Consider the following 23,077-nt stretch of genomic DNA (forward strand, 5'->3'; position numbering starts at 1 on the left):
TCTCAGATCAGAATTCACAAAGAGTTTCCTGTAGATAACTCATTTCGAACCACCTACCATCCACCTCCTTCCTCCCTCCCATAATTGACACAGGCTGCCTCTCAGTAATAAGTGCAGCCTATACAACACCAACTGTGGCAACAAGATAAAGAGTATATTATTCAATGATTGAATAGACGAGATGTGCATCTTTGAGAAGATTGTCAATCGACCGTGTGAACTGTAAATACAATTCATTTGTCCACACACTACAGAAACAACTTGCCAGAACTTTCACGCTAGCAATCACAATACCGAGAAAAACTTGTTCCTAACGTCCATAAATCTTAAAAGCGTTTGTTAATTGATGCCGCAAAAGTATAACACGGACCACTATAATGCCGTTGAACTAACCTGATGGGAAGTCATCTCTGCGCGGGCCATCTCTCTCGTCGAAGCCTCGGGGTCCAAAGCTTCTACGGTCTCTGTCTTCGAACCGCCCGCCTCCAGATGAAGGGAAACCACCCCGGTCTCCAAATCTTTCGCGAGACCCGAAACCGCCCCGATCTCTATCACCGAAGCGGTCGCCAAAGCCTCTCCTCTGACCTGAAAGACAACTGTTACTGAAATATATGTAAATGGACAAGACTTAACAAGAAAATAGATTTTCCATAATAAGAAGTTAAAGAACATAAAATATTGCTCTGTAATAGTACTGAAACTGAACACTAAAATATCCACAAAAAATGCATCACAGGAGTTATGAAATACACGATCGAAGGAAGGCGTAACCATTTTCTTTCTTCCTCCGTACCCACGTAAAGCTAGCAGAAAGGGTTAGTTCACTGTTTCACACTTTCATAGCAGGGATTCCCAAATTGTGTTTCATGGGCAGTGAATAAGTGCTCCGTGAAAAATAACAAGATGTTTCTACAGGCACCCCCCCCCCCCCTATTTTGATGATACTAATTTTTATTTAATTTTATTATGATTTGTTTTATTAGCTGTGATTTAAAACTGAATTAGTCACTGAATAAAACAACTGTACTAATTTTTTAAACTTTATTAACCTTCGAAATAAACTAGGTGTTCCATCAAAGTATCAGTATTTACAAAAAGTTCCATCACAGGAAACATTTTGGAACCCCTGATTTACAGACACCACAAACTACTTAAATTTAAATTTTTCCTGCAAGGCTGTATTTTATAGTACACAATTTTACAATTAATGACAGGCCTGTTAAACCTCGAGTTGGTGCGCCAATGCATGAAGTGTGTCAACCACAAATAAAATTGTTTTGGACTGTTCCATTGTCATTTCACAATTGGTAGCCCATATCCATTCCTTCATTATTGCTTCAGCTAATACCGTGATAAACTGTGTTGTCATATGTCCAAATGAGTAGTAGTAATACAAAATAAAAAGTGAGCTAGCTGGTAAAACATCTACAATCCATGCAAGAAAATGACCCAGTTTATGAGCTAGCAGAACAATCCTATAATGAGGCAGTGGACTACAAAATAATTAGTACTCGAATAAGCAGGTGGCTTGGATCTGATGCAACTGCGCTGTTTAATGTTTCCAGTGGGTCGTTACTGTGGGGCAACACCTGTCGGTGGTAACAAGAGTTTATTTCATTATTATTGTTTAATTAAACAGGACAGTAGCTCATACAGTGTAAGTATATTTTATTGTTGTTTAAGTGAAATAAGATGAAATTGCAATTCTGCTCATACATGTTTACCTTGATAACATAAAGACAGCTATTATTTACATGCGTACAAAGTACACCATGCAGCCACTCCTCTTATGAAAAACAGCATGTCTGCTCAATGGTTAAGAAAACCTGCTTGATTTGCACTTTAGGAATGGGGCACTTGAAAATGAGATGTATATCAGAACTAGTCAAACACAAAGAATAAACTTTGCGTGAATCTTCAGATATTGGCGGCGCAAAGACTGTTCCATTAAGTTTCGGGTGTGCAGCCGCAAGAAATCTCACAAGATTTCTGGCGCCTGCACACCCGAAACTTAATGGAACAATAAACTTCTCGTCCAATAACATACAGCCTTGTTAATTCTTATGACTAAGCACAATGAAAACATTTAAGGCAATGTATGTCAGCACTTGTCGCAAGCTAACTGCCTTACACACTTGCCAAAATAAGCAATATAAAATACATTAGACACATTTACAAAGGGAACTTTCTGATGTATAGCTTGATTAACGCAGAGAGTGGGAAATACCAACCATCCCACGAGTCCCGCGGCGGAGGCTCATCGCGTGGGCCTGACCTCCAGTCGCCCGCACTGCTGCGGTCGGGGTCAAGCCCCCTCTCCCGATCCCTCATGCCCCGCCGCCTGTCATCTGAAACGTTGTCCGCTACAGCGATACGTATATTTCTGCCTTTCAGCTGCGTGTCAATCATCGCCAGGGCGGAGATGAGGCTGCCACGGTCCTCGAATTCCACATACCCACAGCCTCGCTTCCCGCGATCTCCGCCGGGCAGCCGAACGCTGTGAACCTGGGGAAATATAACCACTATTGAATGTAACATATTAAACAATGGAAAATCTAGGTTGGATCATCAACAATATAAGGAAAAGATAGATTGCAACTCACTGTAAAGGTGACACATTGTACTGTAGACAGACTCAACCTGAAGAAACATACACATTAGCATTTGGATAAAGCCTTCGACAGAAAAGGAAACAAACACACATACACTCACGCAAGCAAGCATGCCTTATGCACACATGACCGCTAGTCCGGCAGCTCAGACAAGAATCAGTACACCCAGTATTCTGATCCAAGCTGCCGGAGACAGCAGCTGTGTGTGTGTGTGTGTGTGTGTGTGTGTGTGTGTGTGTGTGTGTGCGCGTGCGCGCGTTTCATTTTCTGCATACTCTTACCAAAAGAAGCTAACGTGTAAGTGTCTTTTCTTTGTGCCTGTCCGCAACTCAGCGTGTCATCTTTACGGTGAGTAGCAATCTATCTTTTCCTCATGTTGTTAAATGTAAAATATTTTCATTCAGTCACAAGTGTTTAGCAATTTCTTCACAAATGGAAGGTACTAAGTGGAAACTGGGAATAAAATTGACAAATGAGAGACAAAAATCTATGGAAATAAAATAGATGCATCTCAATCTTAACCCTTTCGCTGCTGCAGACTGGACACGCATCCTGCTACACTATTCCCCAGGTGTTGTGGACACGTGTACGCACATTGCTTTGATATTCCGACTGTGCTATGGACATCTGAATGCGTCCTGAGCCGCCGACCTCTCACTGCTGCAGACTATAGTTACTTCCACATCTTGGTGAATAAAAGAGTTTCAAGTATTTATCACACAACATATACCTCACTTTGTGCTACCATTTGCAAAATATCTCATTTCAATAACTTGAATTGTTTACGAGATGTGACAGCAAAGTAAGCATGAGCAAAAACAAAAAGAAATTCAGTTCTCGATCAAGTGAATATATTAGCCTTTAAGGTGGACAAGTATCAAATTTCTGCACCATATAGGAAAACCAGATGACAAGTATTTGATATAGGCTGGAATGCCGTCTCTCTTCATGAGCACCAGCATTTGGTGAGCAGTACACCTGTAACAAAAGCTGCCTTAGTGGGAAATGCAAAGAGGACATCTGTAGCGGCGAAAGGTTAATTCTGTACTCTTGTTTTGTTTTAGGGCGCCAAAAACAACTGAGGTCATACGCGCCCAAGTCAAAATTATAAAACGCAAACACAGAGACACGGCTATATGTCAGTCCCAATGGAAAGAATAGGAGACATCTAAACAAGGCACGTGGAAAAAGGGCTTAAAAAACACCATAAAAATGGAGATCGAAAACCAAAAATTAAATGGCATTTACCATATTGCTTCGGCAGATAAAAAGTAAACCGAGGGTGATAGCCTGCGCATCATTTGCTAAAACAGCTGATAAATCAGATGTTAAACCCATGATGGAGCGTAAATTAGTAAAAACAAGGCATTCCAGCTGGTAGTGGCGGACAGTTAAAATTTGGGCGCAATGCATACGAAGTACGGGGCAGCGCCTTTGAGCAAATGACGATGGCTAAAAAGACAGTGCCCAATATGCAGCCAAGTTAAAATAATCTCCTCTCAGCGGGGGGCTGAGAGGAGGTCGTCCAAGCCGCCGGGAGAGGCTTAATATGCCGAAGCTTATCCCCGTGAAGTGAGGACCATTGGCAATGCCAAAAGGGACACCACTTCCTGACAGACGGCAACGCAGAGATCATCGCAGGAAATAGAGGTACTTGCGGGCTGAGGTAAGAGGACTGCAGCCTTGCAGCAGCCTCGTTTCCTGGCAGACCGACACGACCAGGGGCCCACAGAAACATGACACTGGCTCCACAAAGAGTGAGCAAGTGACAGTTTTCCTGTACCTGCTGCACTAAGGGATGAACAGCGTACAGAGACTTTGGAGGGCGCTGAGTGAGTCGGAGCAGAGGACACAATTGGGAAGGCTGCGTCGCCGGATGTACTCCGTGGCCTGATACAAGGCGAAGAACTCGGCTGTAAATACTGAGGGGTGGGCCGGAAACCGGTACTGACAGACACGAGTGCCAATGACAAACGCACACCCAACCCTACAGTCAGTCCGAGAGCCATCACTGTATACAAAGGTACTATCGCTAAATTCCATGCGAAGGTCATGAAACTGAAGGCTATAGACCAAGGCTCGAGTAGTGTCCTTAGGAAACACGGGCCACTTCACGATGCCAAGGTGCTGAAGGGTTCACACCCACGAGGAAAGTTGCAGGTAGCGTGAAGTTAAGCCGCCGTAGCAAGTGGCAGAAGTGGACTCCAGGAGGGAACAGAGAAGAGGGACGAGCCCCATACTGATGATCGAAGGAATCATCAAAGGAGGCAGCATAGGAAGCATGGCCACGCATGGCAGACAAACAGCATGCATGCATACCTGCTGAGGAGAAAGCCACGATGGTAGGACAGTTGTAGTTCAGCAGCTTCAGCATACAGATACTCAACCGGGTGTAAAAGCGCCCGTCACCAGATGCCACGATGATGGATAGTGTTGAGACGGCGTAAAAGGGATGGGCATGCAGATGCATAAACAAAGCACCTATAGTCGACTTTTGAACAGACAAGAGACAAGTACAAACAGAGGAGGGTGGTTCGATCAGCACCCCAAGAAGTACCATTGAGGACACGTAGCACACTGAGAGACCGTGTACAGCGGGATGCCAAGTAAGAGACATGGGAGGACCAAGAGAGCATGAGCCCCAGGCATTTTGTTGTATCAACAAACAGAAGGGCAACAGGCCCAAGATGTAGAGTTAGTGGGAGAAACCATTTGCGCCGCCAGAAATTCATAGACAGTTTTATCAGTGGAAAAGCGAAAGCCATGGGCGATGCTTCAGGAGTGAAGACGATCAAGACTGTGCTGAAGACAGAGCTCAGTGAGACAGGACCGTGGAGAACTGCAATAGGTGGCAATATCATCAACAAAAAGGGAGCCGGAGATGCCCGTGAGGAGACAGGGCACAATAGGGTCAATGGCGATAGCAAAGAGGGTGACGCTCAGGACACAAGCCTGAGGCAACACCATTTACCCAAATAAAAGTGTACAACTACCCACACGCACTCTGAAAACTCTGTTTTGTAAAAATGCACCAAGAAAACAGGGCAGGTGCCCCATTCTGTACTATGAGTTGTACAATGCTTTTGACACACCATACTGCATAAAACCACCATAAGCAATCAAGATTTTCCAAAACATTCCAACTGTCTCAGATGCAAAATGGAGAGCAGCATGCAGGGAAACCCTAGACATGACAAGAAATCAAACCACAGCATGCAGGGAAACACTAGACATGACAAGAAATCAAACTAATATATCAGGAACAAGACGAGTGTATGGAACACTTAGCCATGCAAATGGGTGATAAATGCCGTTTCTGCCAAATTTCAAGAAACGCTGTAGGAAAGGTGGGTAGGTGACATTAGAAAACTTGGATGCATATGTCTATACACTTTAATGCACAGACAGGTTTGGAAGTTGTCTTTTCCCAGGAGGAGGTGTCAAATAGATGACGATGCCACGATTATTTGGAACTATGTGACACAGGAAGGCCGATATTGGCTGCAAATGCAAGGCTATCAGTAATAAAACTAGAGAGAGACCTATTAGAAAAGGTGCCTATGCAGAAAATGAACGCAACGAAAGAAATTTTCAGGCATATATTATACTGCAGAGCTTCATAAACTGAGGTTACGGAAGTCATGGGATACCTCCCAAATTGTGTCGGGCCTCCTTTTGCCCAGCATAGTGCAGCAACTCAAAGCTGCATCGACTCATGTTGTTGGAAGCTCCTTACAGGGGTACTGAGCTATGGTGCCTCTATAGCCATTCATAATTGTGAAAGTGTTACCAGTGCAGGCTGTTGTTCTTTTTAATTTAACATATATGGTCACTGTGCACAGCACTCCATGGAGTCGCCAATCAACCAAATGGTAAGGTCACGACGAGCCCAGGTGAGGTGCTGCAGGCTATGCTGTACTATCAGCAAAAGAACTCCCATTGATCCCCCGCTGCCATAGCCCATTAACACCAAATTTCACTGCCCTGTACTGATTGTTATGATTGTCGTACATCCCACATTGATTTCTGTGTTTATTTCATGCAGTGTTGCTTCATCTGTTAGCACTGACAACTCTACAGAGACTCTCGTGCTCTTGGTCGTTAACTGAAAGCCGTCGGCCACTGCATTGGCCATCGTGAAAGGTAATGCCTGAAATTTAGTCTTCTTGTCCCACTCTTGATGCTGTGGCTCTCTGAATATTGAATTCCCTAACAATTTATGAAATGGAATGTTCCATGCATCTACCTCTGACTAACATTCTACATTTGAAGTTTGAATTCCCATTGTGCAGCCATAATCAGGTAGAAAAACTTTTCACATGAATGACTTGAGTACAATTGACAGCTCCACCCTTTTATAACTTGTGTATGCGATACTACCACTATCTATATATGTGTGCATCACCATCAAATTACTTGCCACCCCGGTATATAATTGGTGTCATGAAAAACTGTACTGTTATGTGGAGAAGGAATGTTTTCTTTTTTAATCAGAATTTGCTTAGTTCAGTGCTTAAAGACCACAGTTTGAAGTATAGAAACACAGTAATGCTCTCTGCTCTAAGTGTAGGTTGTATGTATTTGGTTTTACAAAATAAACTGCTAGTTTTGAATGAGTCCAGAACCCAGAGATTATTCCAGGATGGAAACATCAATAATAAAAATCTCAAATCACTGACACTCATGCTAAGATCATGAGTTAAAAACACATATAGGCTACATTCTTGAAAGTGGACTAAGTAGCCTCAGTAAATAGAGCCATATTCCATAACATAACTTTGTGAACAATTGTGTCAACTTTAGGAACTCATCAAATATAGAATCCCACAAGCAAAGTGCTTAAGACACTACTTGTAAATAAAATCCTCAACTGTTACCAAAATGAACATGTCCTGTTTGCAGTGTATAAAGGGTACGAACTGTGGACTTTCCATTCACAAAGGATGATTACTCTGAATTTATAGAGAGACCCCAGATTACATACGAAAAAATAAAACAGTAAATCTGCAATTATGTATATGGATCACAAGATTACCCCTACCATCCCTTCCAAACACACACTCCTAAATTTCACATCAGACAGTTAGTAGTACACATATCAGAAATAATTATTTTTCTAAGTGTCTTATTTAGCAGTAAGGGGGACAAAAACATGAAAATTGCAAAAAGTACTGATGTCTGAAAAACAACACACTCAAATTCTCAGTACTTAACATAACACTTTGGCATGACTACCAATTTTATATCTGCTTTAAACATAATAATAGGTGTCACATTTTCCGATACATACTATGTAAGCAGACTACCCGTAAGTATAGCAGTTAGTGCAGAACATATAAGCAGGTAATGGTTGCTGCACTCTACTGTAAATTCCTTGAGATACACATCCAAGCATGGACTTTTTAAAGATGTTTTCCTGCACATTGTCGTCACTAACACTTCACTTCAAGAAAATTTTGTTTTCACAAACAGGGATAAATACTATTAAATGCTAATACAAAAGATAACATTAGAAATCCGCAATAATCCAAATACCTACTTGCACAGAATGTTTATTAGTCCACTTCAATCTTCGTATTCGAGATGAGGGAATACTTATATGAAATTATTTCCAGTGACCATATTATGTTCATTAAGACAAGAAATAAAAGATCATTCTATTGCTAGCAACTTTACACTTTAATGTAAAATGATCATGTTAAATATATGACCACTTCTGACAATTCAGGGCCCCCTAATTACACCAGATTTATAAATCTTAAGCTTTATATTATTCTCATTGTCACACAAATTTTGCTACCCATACTCATAAAATCTACAGGGTGTGGTAGATAAGTAATGAGACTGGCCGCCGCGCAGCGCCCCAGTCGCTCGCAGGGCGGTCTCCACCTGTACGTCACGTGGTGGGGGATCTGAGCTAACAATAGAATCAGTTCGCAGTCGCGTCGGAGCTCTGGTGCAGTGAGGGTCGAGCTTCGCGTATTACGTTGTTTGTGTGCCCGTGACACTTGTGAAAACGCTGAAGATGGATCGCTCGATAGAACAGCGGTATGCAATCAAATTTTGCTTCCGCTTGGGCAAAACTGCTTCGGAAACTTTTGCTATGATTACGGAGGCCTACAAAGAAGACTCCCTATCAAGAGCTCAAGTGTTCCGGTGGTTTAATGAATTCAAAAACGGGAGGGAATCCATTGAAGACATGGAACGATCTGGACGCCCTTCAACGAGTCGTGTGGATGAAACGGTGGCCAAAGTGAAAGAACTCCTGGACTCCGACCGTCGTTTAAGTCTCAAAATGATCGCCGATGAGGTCTCCGTGAATAAATTTACGGTTCACCAAATTGTTACGCAAGATTTGATGATGAGGAAAGTTTGCGCAAAATTGGTTCCCCGAGTGCTCACCGCTGAACAAAAGCAACAACGAGTGGACGTTTGCCGTGAGATGTTGAATGATTTGGAAAATAATCCACACTTTTTAGACAACGTAGTAACAGGCGATGAATCGTGGACATTCCAGTACGACCCGGAGACGAAAGCCCAGAGCTCGGAGTGGCACACACCGGCATCCCCGCGGCCGAAGAAAGCAAGAATGTCAAAGTCCCGCATCAAGACAATGCTGATTGTGTTTTTCGACAAGCGGGGGTTAATTCACAAAGAGTTTGTCCCTCAGGGGAAGACTGTCAATGCCGAATTCTACAAAGAAGTCCTTCAGCGATTGCACAGAGCCGTCAAACGGAAGCGACAGGACCTTGCTCAACGCTGGCGTCTCCACCACGACAACGCTCCGGCGCACACAGCGTTCCTCGTGACCTCCTACTTGACCCGAATTGGAGTTGAAGTTTTGCCACAGCCACCATACAGCCCTGACTTGAGTCCTCCTGATTTCTTCCTATTTCCGAAGGTCAAAAGATGCCTGAAGGGTCATCGTTTCGACGATATTCCGAACATCCAACGTGCTGTCACGAAGGCACTAACTGGGATAACTCAAACGGACTACAGTGGGGCCTATGAAGCTTGGAAAACGCGCTGGCAACATTGTGTCGACGCCCAAGGCGAGTACTTTGAAGAATATTAACGTTTTGTACAAATTGGATCAATAAATTTGTTTTTCTAGACTGAGTCTCATTACTTATCTACCACACCCTGTAGTTACTGGCACAGGGTATGGAATGATTTTATGAGCATGTTGTGACTAATGAAAAACTGTACCACTCTAAAATTTTAATGATATAATTTCACGTTGTTCTGTCTTCATAAGTATCATATAAAACAATCCATCCATTTCAGTTAATCTAGTTCATTTAAGGAGTGATTCACTTGTAATTTTAAGCTGTGTGATAGGAAGATACATAAAAATACCGTGGCCGCCATTTCTGATTTTTTGCTTTGGAAATCCTTCCATATCTCATGTTTCTGTCCAGCTTCTACTTTTGGCAGTACATCATGAACTATACCAATCATCAACATACATGGTCTCTGTAAATGATCAAATTTGTTAGTCAAATTTGGTGTAACCTATCCACAGGTTTGTCGAACAAGTGTACAGATGTACCAACAAAGTCATCTTTGAAGCTGTCATATTGTGTGTATCGTGTTGTGAAACGTTTTGAGGCTAATGGGTATGGCTACCAATGTAGATTAACTACTTCATGCACTAACCTTAGCTCTGTGTATAAAGAAGAAAAAGAAAACAGGATGCTGGTTCAGTGAAGGATTGAAATTTAGAAAAAAAAAATACCCACAATAATCTGCTACAGGACATATTACATTCCAAACCTGATTATTACATCAACTTTCTCTGCATGAATAGTCCACCTTTCAATAACTTGTTAGAGTTACTTAACCCACAATGGAAAAGAAGATACAGATATGCCAAAAGCTAATCTCTTCCAATTGGTCTTCTATAAATCACCTGTTGAAGAACTCTAGTGCTTCAATTTTTATTTTATTGCATTTATGCCTGTGCTAGTGCATAGAATATTTTTTAAATACCTTCCTGCATAGTATTTGGCTGGAAAAAACACACCATCACTACCATTTTGGTAACTGCGACTCGTCTCCCATTTTTAACCTCAATTGTAGGTTCCACAGTTCTGAAAACTCACAATATAATAAGATAAGTTGTAACGAAAGCTCTGTCTCACAAAACAGTTGTGGCAGAACAACAACGTCTGTTGTCTTGTCAAGCTGGTCATCATTCAAAATGTCACTCAACCACAGCATATATTTGACAAACATCAATCAAAGCTGCACACTGCCAAATAATTTGACAAATCACTGAAATTTTTACAAACTGATCACTTGCAGAAGCCTATAAATTTGGTAGTTTTTGCCACTTGTAAACTCCTCATTTTTTCCTCTACAATTAGAACTGTACTTTGTTTCTCTATAACACAACTTGCACAAACAGCTTCTTATCTATATATACCTTTAAACAGTGAAATGAATCATCATTCACCTCCATTATTAATTACAAATATAGAGGGGTGAGGGAAATCAATCTCAAACTAGTACCAGAAAGGAAGAGAGAGCACACAGAATTGGACATACACTTAAATTATGCTCATTCACAATAATATAGGGTAGCTACACATTTCCAAGTGAAAAACCTGTTCCTAGTTTCTGGAATTATTTGATTATGGCCCAGGGAGGAGGGAGAGGGAGCGGGGTAGAGGGGGGGGGGCGGGGGAGGGGAAACAGTTTGAAAGCAGAGGCAAGTCACTCAGACCCCACAATAAGAGTACAAGAAGAACCCTTAGTCTAAACACTTATGAAAATGTGTTATGATACTAGTAATGAAAAGAGTGTTACCCTTAAATCCCTGAAGACATTATATAGTTCATCCTCCTCAGTTTCAAATGGCAGATTGCTCAGGAAGGCCGTATACGGTGGGTCACGGGGTACAATCGAGTCATCCACATCAGTTCCCCATGTAGCTCGAGGTGCAGTCGGGAGCACCACACGCCGACCAGTGTCTGTATCTGTTAGAACAGAAGTATTTCCAGTAAGTTCTCTTGCAGTACAAGAGGTCATTAAAACTCTGTATCATATCTATTCTATACACAACACTGCAGTGTCTTTTTTATATGTTTTGAAAACAGTCACCATTTTGGCATGGCTTTCTTCTACTTGTAGTTCTGTTGAAATAATTGGTAGCCTACAATGGAGAGACCTTTCTGAGGGCATCAACAAAAATATAAAACAGGCATACGTAGGAGTAGGCCTAATAATAAGTACGAAACTAGAAATGTAGGTATGCTACTGCTTTGGTTCTATGACAACATTGGGGTGAGGCTGACCTCAAGTGATTAAGCAATTTCATTTGTAACAAACATCCTATACTCTCTCTTTTAATTTTGAAACTTTAGCCACAAAGCTCCTTATCTGATATTCCAGACTTGAGGATCCCTCCCTTTCAGATGTAACATAATGCTTTTACTATTGCAGTTCACACAATATGATGGAACTGTAACTGTTCTGAAACCTGTAGTGTATCCTACAAAAGACTGTGGATTAAGCAACTGTCCTGAGGTATTCTTCGTTTTTCAAAACACAGGAAGAAAACTGTAGTATTTATATTGTAGCATTCATGTGTCTTTCGTTGGAAATGGTAGTTATAGGCAGGCAATGTATTTTGGAAAACTGTATGTAACACTGTTCACATGACCTGTATACATTTATTTTAAGCAACTTTATCTATTCTTCACAATATTTCTGTGTGCACCGAATAAAGGGTTAACTGATACGAGGGATTGGAAGTCAGAAAATGAAGCGCAGGAAAAATTGTAGACACTGGAGGGTTTCTGAGTGATTGTATAATGGTATGGGAGAATTCCAAAACATGATTTTAAACATTAAGGAGCAGATGTGTACTCTGGCCATAATTTATTGATTACATACTGCAGATTAAAACAGAAGAAATTGCAAAAAGATAGGAAATTAGGGAGATGAGGCACTTATAAATTTAAAGATGGAGAGGTTTTCAAATTTCAAAGCAAACGCCATAATGGTAACATTGAGAGATGAAACAGTGAAGGCAGGAGAGGATAACACAGGTAAAAACAGAAGGGCTAGTAGAAGTACAAGCAAAATGTCTGGAGGACAACTGCAAGGTCATAGTAATATGCACAATTAGGGGAACTATGGATACTGCCTATGGGAGAGTTAGAGAGACCTTTGGAGAGAAGAGAAGCAACTGCCAAAATAGAAAGCAAGGACACACACACACACACACACGGGAAAGGGAAACACTATTACAGAAAGAGAAGAAGAAGTAAGCATGATACTGCGAGAACTTGGCAGAGACTGAAAGACCCGAGTGGAAACAAGGCTCCTGGAGTAGACAACATTTCCTCGTAATCACAGAGATCCATGGCATATTCACGAATATGTTCCAAAATACTTACCAATACAGCTTTTCTGAATTCAAATACTATTTTCTAAATTCATAACAAAGCGTATTCAATATCTAGACCTGAGGCTATGTTAAAGATCAATCTGATACCACAATTACCATTTTGGATTCGGATTTGTTGGTTTCCCGAACTCAACTGAATTGTCACTGTCCAATATAACCTCAACCTCCAACTACGCATTAGTCTGTCACAATGAATATTACACTCTAAACTAATGGGAGAGGTGATCCATTTCAAGTGACTGGCCTACAGTTTTGACTTTTACATTCAACTCTGAACAATCTCTCGCACAACTGAGAAACATTACTCGACAACCACACTTAAAAATCCACTGCAGACACGAAACAGGTAACTGTTTCTAGTATGTTGTTGCAGAAATTAAATTTCATATGGTTAACTGTGAGCTCCGCAAAGGAAATAACAAATGCCAATACTCTGACAATACTTAAAAATTGGAGAGCTCACAGGCAAATGGAATACATACGGTTTTTCATATGAGGGTTCAATTTCTGGTAATTTCCAAGAATGATTGCCTCTCGAAGTTGTGGGGCCCAAACAATACATATCGAACGTGCGACCCTAAATCGATCAGGCGACTCTGGTGGCGGACGTTATGAGTATGTTTACGGTGGTCACTACAGCAATGACAAAAGAAGAGCATTACAAAAATACTTGTAATTACAAAGGAGATGACTTACCTCACTCGCTGTGGGTGGTGTCGTCACGTGAAAGTCCATGTGATGTGTATGCTACGGGAACAATTCTCTTTTTACCATTAATTCGCGGAGGTGTGTAACTTAGACCAACTAAGGGAACGACGGAAAACATAAAAATTACAATCACAAATAATTGATCATAACGTCCCCCACCAAGGTCGCCTGATCCATTTAGGATCACACGTTCGATATGTATTGTTTGGACCCCGTGACTTCAAGAGGCAATCATTCTTGGAAATTACCTAATTTCTTGTTGGCCAACACTTTCTACTGCACTTAATGTAATCAACACCCCTCTCAGTACCTCAATGTCCCTAAAAGTTTTAAAGCTGGTCTATAATTCAGATTTCATATTCAACTGTAGTTCTCCATATACTGGTAACTGATAAGGAGGGTCAGTTTTAGAATTTTGGTTCACAGTAGGCTGATGCTATTTTAAGCAGGAACAGCACTCAAAGAAAGCCACTTTATTACTGCTTTGCTTTTCTGCAGGACTACTTGAATCTGAAATGTGGTCACCCACTCAAAATTAGTCTTAATTAAAGAAACAGTTTGAAAATGGTTTCAAAATATTACACAGACTAGCTGTACCCGGCCACACTTTGCTGTGCTTCAATCTGCTTCGATGGGAAAGAAAGAAAAGAGAAAGACATTTTTTTAATACGCATGGGAATTGGATATGCATCCCAATCTCTCATTCCTCCCGCCTCCCCCCCCCCCCCCCCATCTCTTCCTTCATGTTTGCTATGTCCGACCTTGAAACTTGTATATTGTTCGTGCAAATTCAGATTCTACAGTAGTATTCTAATCATAAACAAATAACCATAAATACAACTTTCCTGTTTGCTAACAACATTTCACTGTGTGTGTGTGTGTGTGTGTGTGTGTGTGTGTGTGTGCGTGCGTGCGCGCGCGCAGCATAAAATCTGGAATGTAACATTTTATAGCTACGAAATAAATAGTTTGTCGCCATTTGTGACACGCAGCGAGGTAGCTCTTTTCAACAAGTTACAGAGGCCTCAAATACTGATTAAAACGCATAATTCATAACAATAACCCGAAAGATACTTCTGACACTAACATTTAAAAGCTTCACACTATTCCAAGTTCAACAATTTGTTTTGCTCTAAAATATTTTTTCTTTTTCACCTGTACTTTCTTTTGGTTTCATATTTACACAGGTTGATTCAAAAGGAATGACAATGGTTGAAATACAGCAACTTTGGATTAGGGACTTGAAGTCTTTGAAATATCTTGTACCAACAAAAGTTTTGGAATGTCAGGAACAACAAGGACAATCAGTGTACATGTGCCTAAGTGTGGCAAAGATAATGAAGTGTTTACTGAACACTATTTACATAAGTCCAATAATGATGACCACCACATTCAAATATAGGCACAATGTCTTTGTAGAAAATATTGGTGCACCTTTCCAAGTACACCAGTCATTGCTCGGACCACCTCAGATGCTGCAAGCATCCCGGCGAAGTTTCTTTATCGGGAACTATTGTTGCATACATGAGGCTTTTGGTATTTCCCAAAAAAAGATCAAGATGCCTGGTAAAATGAGAAAGGTGGTCATGTAATTTGACGTCCCCTTCAGAGCACATGAATGGAAAGCAGGTGTACGTACACAGCAACTTATACACAAGACCTTAAGGACATAACATCCAGAACACACTTGAATGAGAAAGTGTTGTACATACACAGAAAACTCCTAGCATTACCTTTGCTGAACGTAATGCACAGATGCATTGATTTTGCTTGTTCTTCCAGATATTCCAAAACTCTCACTTGCTCAAAATTACTTCTAATACCAAAAGTTCCTACTCCAAAATTTTATTTCAACCTGTCTATCAGATCCTTCAATTCATGCACAACCTTTGGAACCACCTGATATATTTTAGAATAAAGCTGTTTTCCTACAGAATTGCCAACTGAGAAGTTCTACATCATAGCAAGCTACCAGGTAGACGATCTACATAACATGAAAGCTTACTTCTATTCAAATAACACTGATTTTCCTTTTTATTCCAATGGTGCAATTATATAATTAACACTTGGAGGAAAATTTCAATTTTAAGCATTTATTCACAAAAATTTGGATCAGCACTAAACAGTTTTGTTTAAATAGTTGCCAGAGAGCTACTTTCAAGCTCCAGAAAACAGACACTACAGCACCATGAGTGGGTACAATGACTTACGAGCAATGTGCTCTGTGTTTATATTGGTCGACACTTCTTTTTCCTTTTCTCATTAGAACGTCGTTCCTTGGTCACCTGTGGCACTAGCTGTCCACTCTATTTTCATGCCTCATTGAATTTTCTCATTCTGAGAACACCAAAGGAGTGATCCGTTTTACTTGATAAAAACATTCAACAGCCAAGATCGCATAAATATTTCTTTTTTAACAACCAGCCTCAACAGAATTTGCTATCATCTGCAGGTCTTAAAAAAAATCTTTTTATTACAAAGTATGTTCATTTTAAGTTGGACTTCACACCAAGCTCTCATGTGCATAAAAATCAGCACACTACAAATGCGTAACTCGGATTTCCAATCTATACTGAATAAGCAGTATTAAGATTTTCGGTGAAAGTTTCAGACTGCCAATTTTATCAGAGTATTCTCTCAAGTTTGCTTTTTTATTATGGTGTAACATGTTAATGCCTTACATATGAGGAAATGAAAACATGCGCTTGAAACTCAGCAAACTTGGAATCGGCTAACAGTGTGGAATGAGAAACCTTAAAATAAACCGACTGGCTCAGTGGGGGAAAAACTGCCACTTCGTTTCAGACAATTATTAAAGATCTGCAAGACAATAACCTTTCAACTGCTAATAACACAGATATAAAATCAGGAAACTGTTATTTATATTAATTTTCTGCAATTATGTGAATGTATTTCAATTAGCTTTACAGCTCGCAGTAACAGAAATCCATTTTGTTCTCATTTGATGTGAGAGCTGGAAATGAAGTACACACAAAACAACGAAATGTAAACATGGGTCACATGGAACTATCCTCACTATCTCTCAGACAGCTATACACATGCACAAATCTCTCAGATTGGGAGCACCAGAGATTTTGGCTGCTTCTTGCAATATAAAACAATCAACAGCCACCATCAAGTAGCCAGGAATGAGAAAAGGCACTATTTATAGTGACTTTAGCTCTTTGCAAGAGCAAGAGCCCACTGGTAGCTGCTTAAATAAACCTAATGTTTCCCAGTAGTTCATACACAGAACACTTAAAAGATTTTTATGTAAAAAGGGCATGTGAAGTATAGTTTGCAAATCTATAAAGACATTTATCGTCTCAACTTGCACGAAGGGTGATAGGTACACCCATGCTGTAATACATTCTGGGAGGTTTGAACTTTTGCTACCCTGTGTTATACATTACCCTTCTGGGCCACATTCATGGCAATTAACATAACCAGTAAAACACAATATGCAACTTTCGATATGAAACTAAGTACTAGAGCCTCATGGGATGAATTCCTGAAATAATGATGACTAGTTCAAACAAGTTCAAAGTATCTGTGTACAAATATTAACTATCATAGGCAAATATCAATCAGAAACTTTTGAGTATACTATGGGAACACTGGTAATACAGATAAAACGCTTGAAAAGCGATCATTTACCGAACTTTATTAATTATGTTTAAACTTGGTAACGAGTTAAAGCCAATTTAACGAATAATCAAATAACTTAAAATTAGTGGTACCAGTACTGAAAGGACTCTGAACGGCTTCAACCACTTTCCTCTTTAAAGTACAGTTACTACAAAGGACCCACTGCTAAATTCACAATGTAATACTTTTTCCTGATACCATTCATTTCATATTACGTATATATAATATGAAAATTATGACTTACCATCATCATCCACATCATCCGCCCAGCTGCCGCCAAGTTTACGGGTTACAACAGGTGCAACGCCTGGTGTTGGGCCAGTGGCTAAAAATTCATTGAGAGGAAGAGTCTTTCCTTTTGTTTTTTTTCCTTTTTTACCTGCAATTCCAAAAACATAGTAAGTAATTAATCCGACATCAGCACTATCACTCCACACAGGAAGGAATTTGTTTCGCACTAAAAGAAGCCTATGCAGAAAGTTAAATTCATTGACTATTCAGTTCGTCCATTATAATCCTCCAAAGTTTTGAGTAAAGTAAAAAACTCTGCAAAATTTACACCACCTATCGACAACTAATTAATTCTCAATTTTCCCTTCAAATTTACCTAAATCTGAACAGATAGCATAAAATGTAACAAAATGAAAGTTACTACACTTCATTGTTGTTATGCAATTGCTATGTTATGGTTTTTGGGTGATTTTACTCAATACATGAATAAAAAATTCGTACTCATTTGAAACAATATGCGACCACGCGGTGAATGACAAAATTTCGTCCAGGTGGCAACGAATTAATACAAAAACAATAGCTACTACTGTGAATCTGAGATTTTCCTTCACGCAATCTGTGCTTAAGGTGCTCAAAAACGTAATTCCTATCAAAGGATCTAGTAATTACCACCCACAGATCACTTCTTTACACTTCACGTGACTCATTCGAACTCTACTAACCTGATGAGGCCATCTTGAAGAATTTCTTAGATCCAAAGAGTATTGATGTTTCAGCGGTAGCGATGCAGATGTTCCAAAGCTCTTAGCGCGTGTTGTAAATTTGTATATTTTAATTATTATCATCATTGATAATGCGAACTACTGCAAACGGATTTTAAGGAAGGACAGCTTGCGGCGTGTATAAATATTTAGGGTGATGGACGTCCGTTAGGATGTAAAGAGTTGTTTGCCAAAGCCCCAAAGAATAAACATATACCCACACAACTAACGCATTGAAAACACGTAGTTGAAGTTGTTGCGAAGACGCTTTTGTATTTTGCGTTTTTGGTTTAATAAACGTAATTACTGTAGTCTGTCAAGTGTCAACTAAGCAGACATGGTAATTTGAAGACACTGCACACTCAGTAAAATCTTATTCGAAAACAGCTCCTTAACAGTAAACTTTGTTTCAGGCGGAACTGGGACTAAATGAGCAACACCAGTCGCTAATTATGACATATATCAGATTCGCTAAGCATCAGCGTGCACAAAATTTGAAGGCAGTGTATTGTGCATTCCAAGACGTAATAGAATCTAGGTACTACGTTAGTGATACAATTTTTGATACTGTGCATGTTCACATACATTTGTAGCACTCAGTATACTAGTATAATCCACTCTATTCACAACACCAGTAGTAACTTTACACCCTTTTAACCCATCAAGTGTGGGAATGAAAAGAACCACATTCTGTGGAATATTAATATCTCTTCCATGTAGTATATTTCGAATTACGTTTGACCTCACTATAATTGTCATTTTAGCAGTAGTAATTTCACTAATGTACATGTATCATTTTCACCATAGTATATTTATCTTCTATTTCCAACAACCAACGTGCTGCATGTTACTTGAATGATTTTTTGTTATTCTAATAACCTAGGTTGACTTACAATGTGTGTAGCAGTAAAACACAATTTGTTGATGTTACTTTTTGCATTTTCTTATTTACCAGCCAGGATCATGTTATATCTTCAGTTCCTATTCCTTCTTTGTTGTTTCTTATTTTCCCAGTACTCCAAGCACTCCCCATGTTGTCTTTTCCTTTCTTCTGTCCATGTTTTCCACCTTGAAAGCCTTCTAAATTTAGTATCTTATTCTTAAAAAGATTTCTTCCTACCATTCTCAATTCTTTGATGTTTTTTGTTTCTGGTTCTTATTTCTGCTGCATACTATTACTATTTTCTTTTTCCAGAAATACAGAAATATTCATTTCATTTATTTCTTTATCTATATTCATCCAAGGATCACCTCACAATTACATGGGATTTGTCAAGGAAATACAGTGTCAAACAATAAGCCAAAATATAACACACTGCATACATAATATGCCTTAAGAAAAGGGACAGGTGACCTATCGGGGTAGAACATGTGGTCGACTGTGGCCTTTGAAACAGTCTCATCATTTGGCTAAGCGATCTAGGAAATCCATGGAAAACACAAATCAGGATGGCTGGACACAGTAGCTTCTTCCTGTCAAATGTGTCAGTCTCTTACCAGCTATACTGCATCATTTGGTAATTTTCTATTGTATAATAGTCCTTTATTTGCACAGAAATTGTTTCAGCTAGTTTGCAACATAAAGTGTAGTTTCCTTCTTCACTACTCACCCACTGAGGACACCTGCTGATAATGAAAACTCCAACTTTGGTTGTGTAAATATGATTCCCCCCCTATAACGATTTCAAACACAGATTGATCATCTTCAGTGCAAGACTAAGTTCTGTGGACTCGTATAATCGTGCACTGAATACAACTTCAGACGTGAGTGTTTATCATGAACAATGTGCCAAGTAGCAGGTAAGGTTCTTACCTGCAGTTTCCCTTCTTTAGATTCTCCATCAATACTCTGCAAATCAAATTTAAGTGCCTGGCAGACAGTTCATAAGACCACCTTCACAATAATTCTCTTATTCCAATCTCGTACAGCGCATGGAAAAAACGAACACCTATATCTTTCGGTGTGAGCTCTGATCTCCCATATTTTCCCTCCGTAAGTCGGCATCAACAAAATAGTTTTGTGTTGTTGTAGTACACAAACTTTCTAATGGAATCCAAACCCACTGATGACTCCTGGACCATTCCCGGTCACTTACAATGTGACGCATAGTGCCACTCTCACTGTTACTCACACTAGGACACCCACTGCTGACTCGTGGACTGAGAAGATGCCCTTTATTCAGCTGTGTGCAACTGCCCACCAGAAAAATTAAGGCAGTGGAAATTACTATCATGCATTATACATCTTGGCACAAAATTATGTATTGAAATGTGACAAGGTGCTGTAGTTATCCCCTTTCATTACTACCTGTTACTTAGAGTTCTCTAAGTAGTCTTTAATTGTGTAATAAGCCTTGTTAAACAAATGTTTTATAGTAATATTTTTCATTCCTTTGACAATTTATTATACAGTTTTATCTCTTGATGTAAAAAACTATTTTGAGTTTTTGTTTGTTTTTCCTGAATAAATGTAACTCCAAACTGGCTCTTGTTCCATGATAATGTATAGGACTATTAGCATGGTTTTTAGTAATATTTTCCTTAATATCAACCACAGATTTGTAGTTGTGCTCATTTAGTACATTACAGTAAAGATGCCATGTTCATTCCTAAAAACTTTGTTTGTTCCACAATTTGTAGATTATCATCTCTGTTTAAAGTGACAGAGTTTCTTCCTCTCTTTGTGCCAAAAACCATGCTGTTCATTTTCTTTATGTTTAATGTTAATTTATTACATACTGCCCAGTAGTAAATATCATATCCTTGAGAGTTTCATTTGCTTTCTCTAATAGGAGTTGTGATGTTTTATCAGTGACTATGATGTTGCTGTAATTGGCAATGAGAACTTTTGCTGGAAAGTCATCAATATATCATATTAACAGAATCTTCCGTCGGTTCTTGGTAGAACAACATTATAATAAATGCAAAGCACCAGTTTGCTTTTGTTCTACAATATTACTTTAATTGTTAACCAGTTTTCGGCTTACAAGGTGATCTTCAGACATTTACTGAGCATTATGACCAAAGAAGTTAAATGTTAGCAAACAACATTGGAAGAGAAGTAACACATATAGACATCTTTGCAATGAAAAAGTAAAAACTGAACAGTACATAAATAATAATGGAGTAGACAGGAAAACCTTTAGCACAAAATAGGAATAGCATGCCTACACAACAGTTTCTATTAATAAACAAAACTAATAAAATAAAATGAGTACTAGACAAGGCTGCATCAGGAGGTATGAAACATGGAGAGTGATACACAACCAATTAAAACAAGAGACAGTTATAAATGTGAATACATAAGGAACTTAAGCAATATCAATAAGATAAACAGAAATAAATAAATGCAGGAAAATGGAGGTGTTTGAGGGGACCTACAGTTTGAGTGTGGTGATACTGTATATGTGCAGATGGACATGTGTGTGTGCGCAAGTGTATACCTGTCCTTTTTTCCCCCTAAGGTAAGTCTTTCCGCTCCCAAGATTGGAATGACTCCTTACCCTCTTCCTTAAAACCCATACCCTTTCCTCTTTCCCTCTCCTTCCCTCTTTCCTGATGAAGCAACCGTGGGTTGCAAAAGCTTGAATTTTGTGTGTCTATCAACATACCAACGCTTTCGTTTGGTAAGTTACATCATCTTTGTTTACAGATATATTTTTCCCACGTGGAATGTTTCCCTCTATTATATTCACCTAATTATGTTCTAATATCTTTCATTTCTAATCATGTCTCTTCTTGTACAGTCCTGCATCCTCCTCAGGAACCTAATTTCCACAGTCTGTTTTTGTTTTCTTTTTGTGTGTAGTAATGCAGCTATCACTCGCATAGGATAAGACAGGAACTGCCATTGCTATGCAAACCGTGTGCATTCACACAGAAGAAGGCCGGGTAGCGAATGCACACCCTTTGCCCGAACTCTTATGGGACTCGTCAGCTTAGTCTGGCATGAGTTATGAGTGAATGGGCAAATATCTATTAGGAGTACTACAAATGTAGGTTGTGGACAGTTGGGAATGTGGGTCTCGCGGAAGGTGTGCAAGAGATAAGTCCCTGCAGTAGCACTATCCTCTGTGCCCTCAGTGGCTCAGATGGATAGAGCGACTGCCATGTAAGCAGGAGATCCCTGGTTCGAGTCCCAGTCGGGGCACACATTTTCAGCTGTCCCCATTGATGTATATCAACAACACCTCTCGGCAGCTAAGGATTTTGATTTAATTATCATTTCATTCTAGAGAAGCTGCACAGTCATCAATGGTATCTGTTCTTTTGGGAACAGATATCGTCTTCATACATTTGAGAGACTACATGTAAAACTGAATTGACTGGATATTTTCCTCAGTGTGCATTTATTTTGATTTTGTTACTAGAAGATTTTAAACTGTATTCTTTGCATATCTTGTTCAGCTGGCACACTGATATTTGGAGACCATGTTCATTCTTTTGAATAATAATGATATTATCTGCAAACAGAAGTACATTAAGGTTCTTTTCAGTTGCAAGCTGAACTCCTTTGTTTACTTTACATTTCCATTGAGAAAGAAAGAGGTCAATGTAGCTACTAAAAAGAGTAGGTTCCAGTTCAACCCCTTGTCTTACACCGTGGTTAACAACTATTTTTTAAATTGATTCTTACCTGTTCTAATGGAACCCTGTCCTGCCTATAATTGAAATATTATTAAATAACTGATGAAACAAAA

At 39.5% G+C, this 23,077-nt stretch overlaps 2 protein-coding genes across 4 annotated transcripts in view; one reads left to right on the forward strand and one right to left on the reverse strand.

The window, feature by feature from the left end:
- The window catches only part of LOC126428438 (eukaryotic translation initiation factor 4B-like), a 47,160-nt gene extending 28,794 nt beyond the window's left edge, over window positions 1-18,366 (reverse strand). Inside the window, exons 1-5 of one of the 2 annotated variants that reach the window (XM_050090363.1) lie at window positions 18,339-18,366; window positions 17,630-17,764; window positions 11,424-11,593; window positions 2,232-2,505; window positions 394-585 (exon numbers count right to left, since the gene is read on the reverse strand). In XM_050090363.1, coding sequence (XP_049946320.1) covers window positions 394-585; window positions 2,232-2,505; window positions 11,424-11,593; window positions 17,630-17,764; window positions 18,339-18,351 — 784 coding nt within the window. In that variant the 5' untranslated portion in view covers window positions 18,352-18,366. The other variant, XM_050090364.1, reaches the window with a different exon arrangement.
- A 65-nt stretch (window positions 18,367-18,431) lies between these two features.
- Window positions 18,432-23,077, forward strand: part of LOC126428439 (leucine zipper transcription factor-like protein 1) — a 59,741-nt gene continuing 55,095 nt past the window's right edge. For both annotated transcript variants that reach the window (XR_007576831.1, XM_050090365.1), the window contains exons 1-2: window positions 18,432-18,717; window positions 18,791-18,915. Coding sequence is in view for 1 of the 2 variants with exons in the window: in XM_050090365.1 (XP_049946322.1) it covers window positions 18,715-18,717; window positions 18,791-18,915 (128 nt within the window). In the remaining variant the exon portion in view is untranslated. The remainder of the gene's footprint in view (window positions 18,718-18,790; window positions 18,916-23,077) is intronic.

This window comes from Schistocerca serialis, chromosome 12 (assembly GCF_023864345.2).
Source record: "Schistocerca serialis cubense isolate TAMUIC-IGC-003099 chromosome 12, iqSchSeri2.2, whole genome shotgun sequence".
NCBI classification, from domain to species: domain Eukaryota; kingdom Metazoa; phylum Arthropoda; class Insecta; order Orthoptera; family Acrididae; genus Schistocerca; species Schistocerca serialis.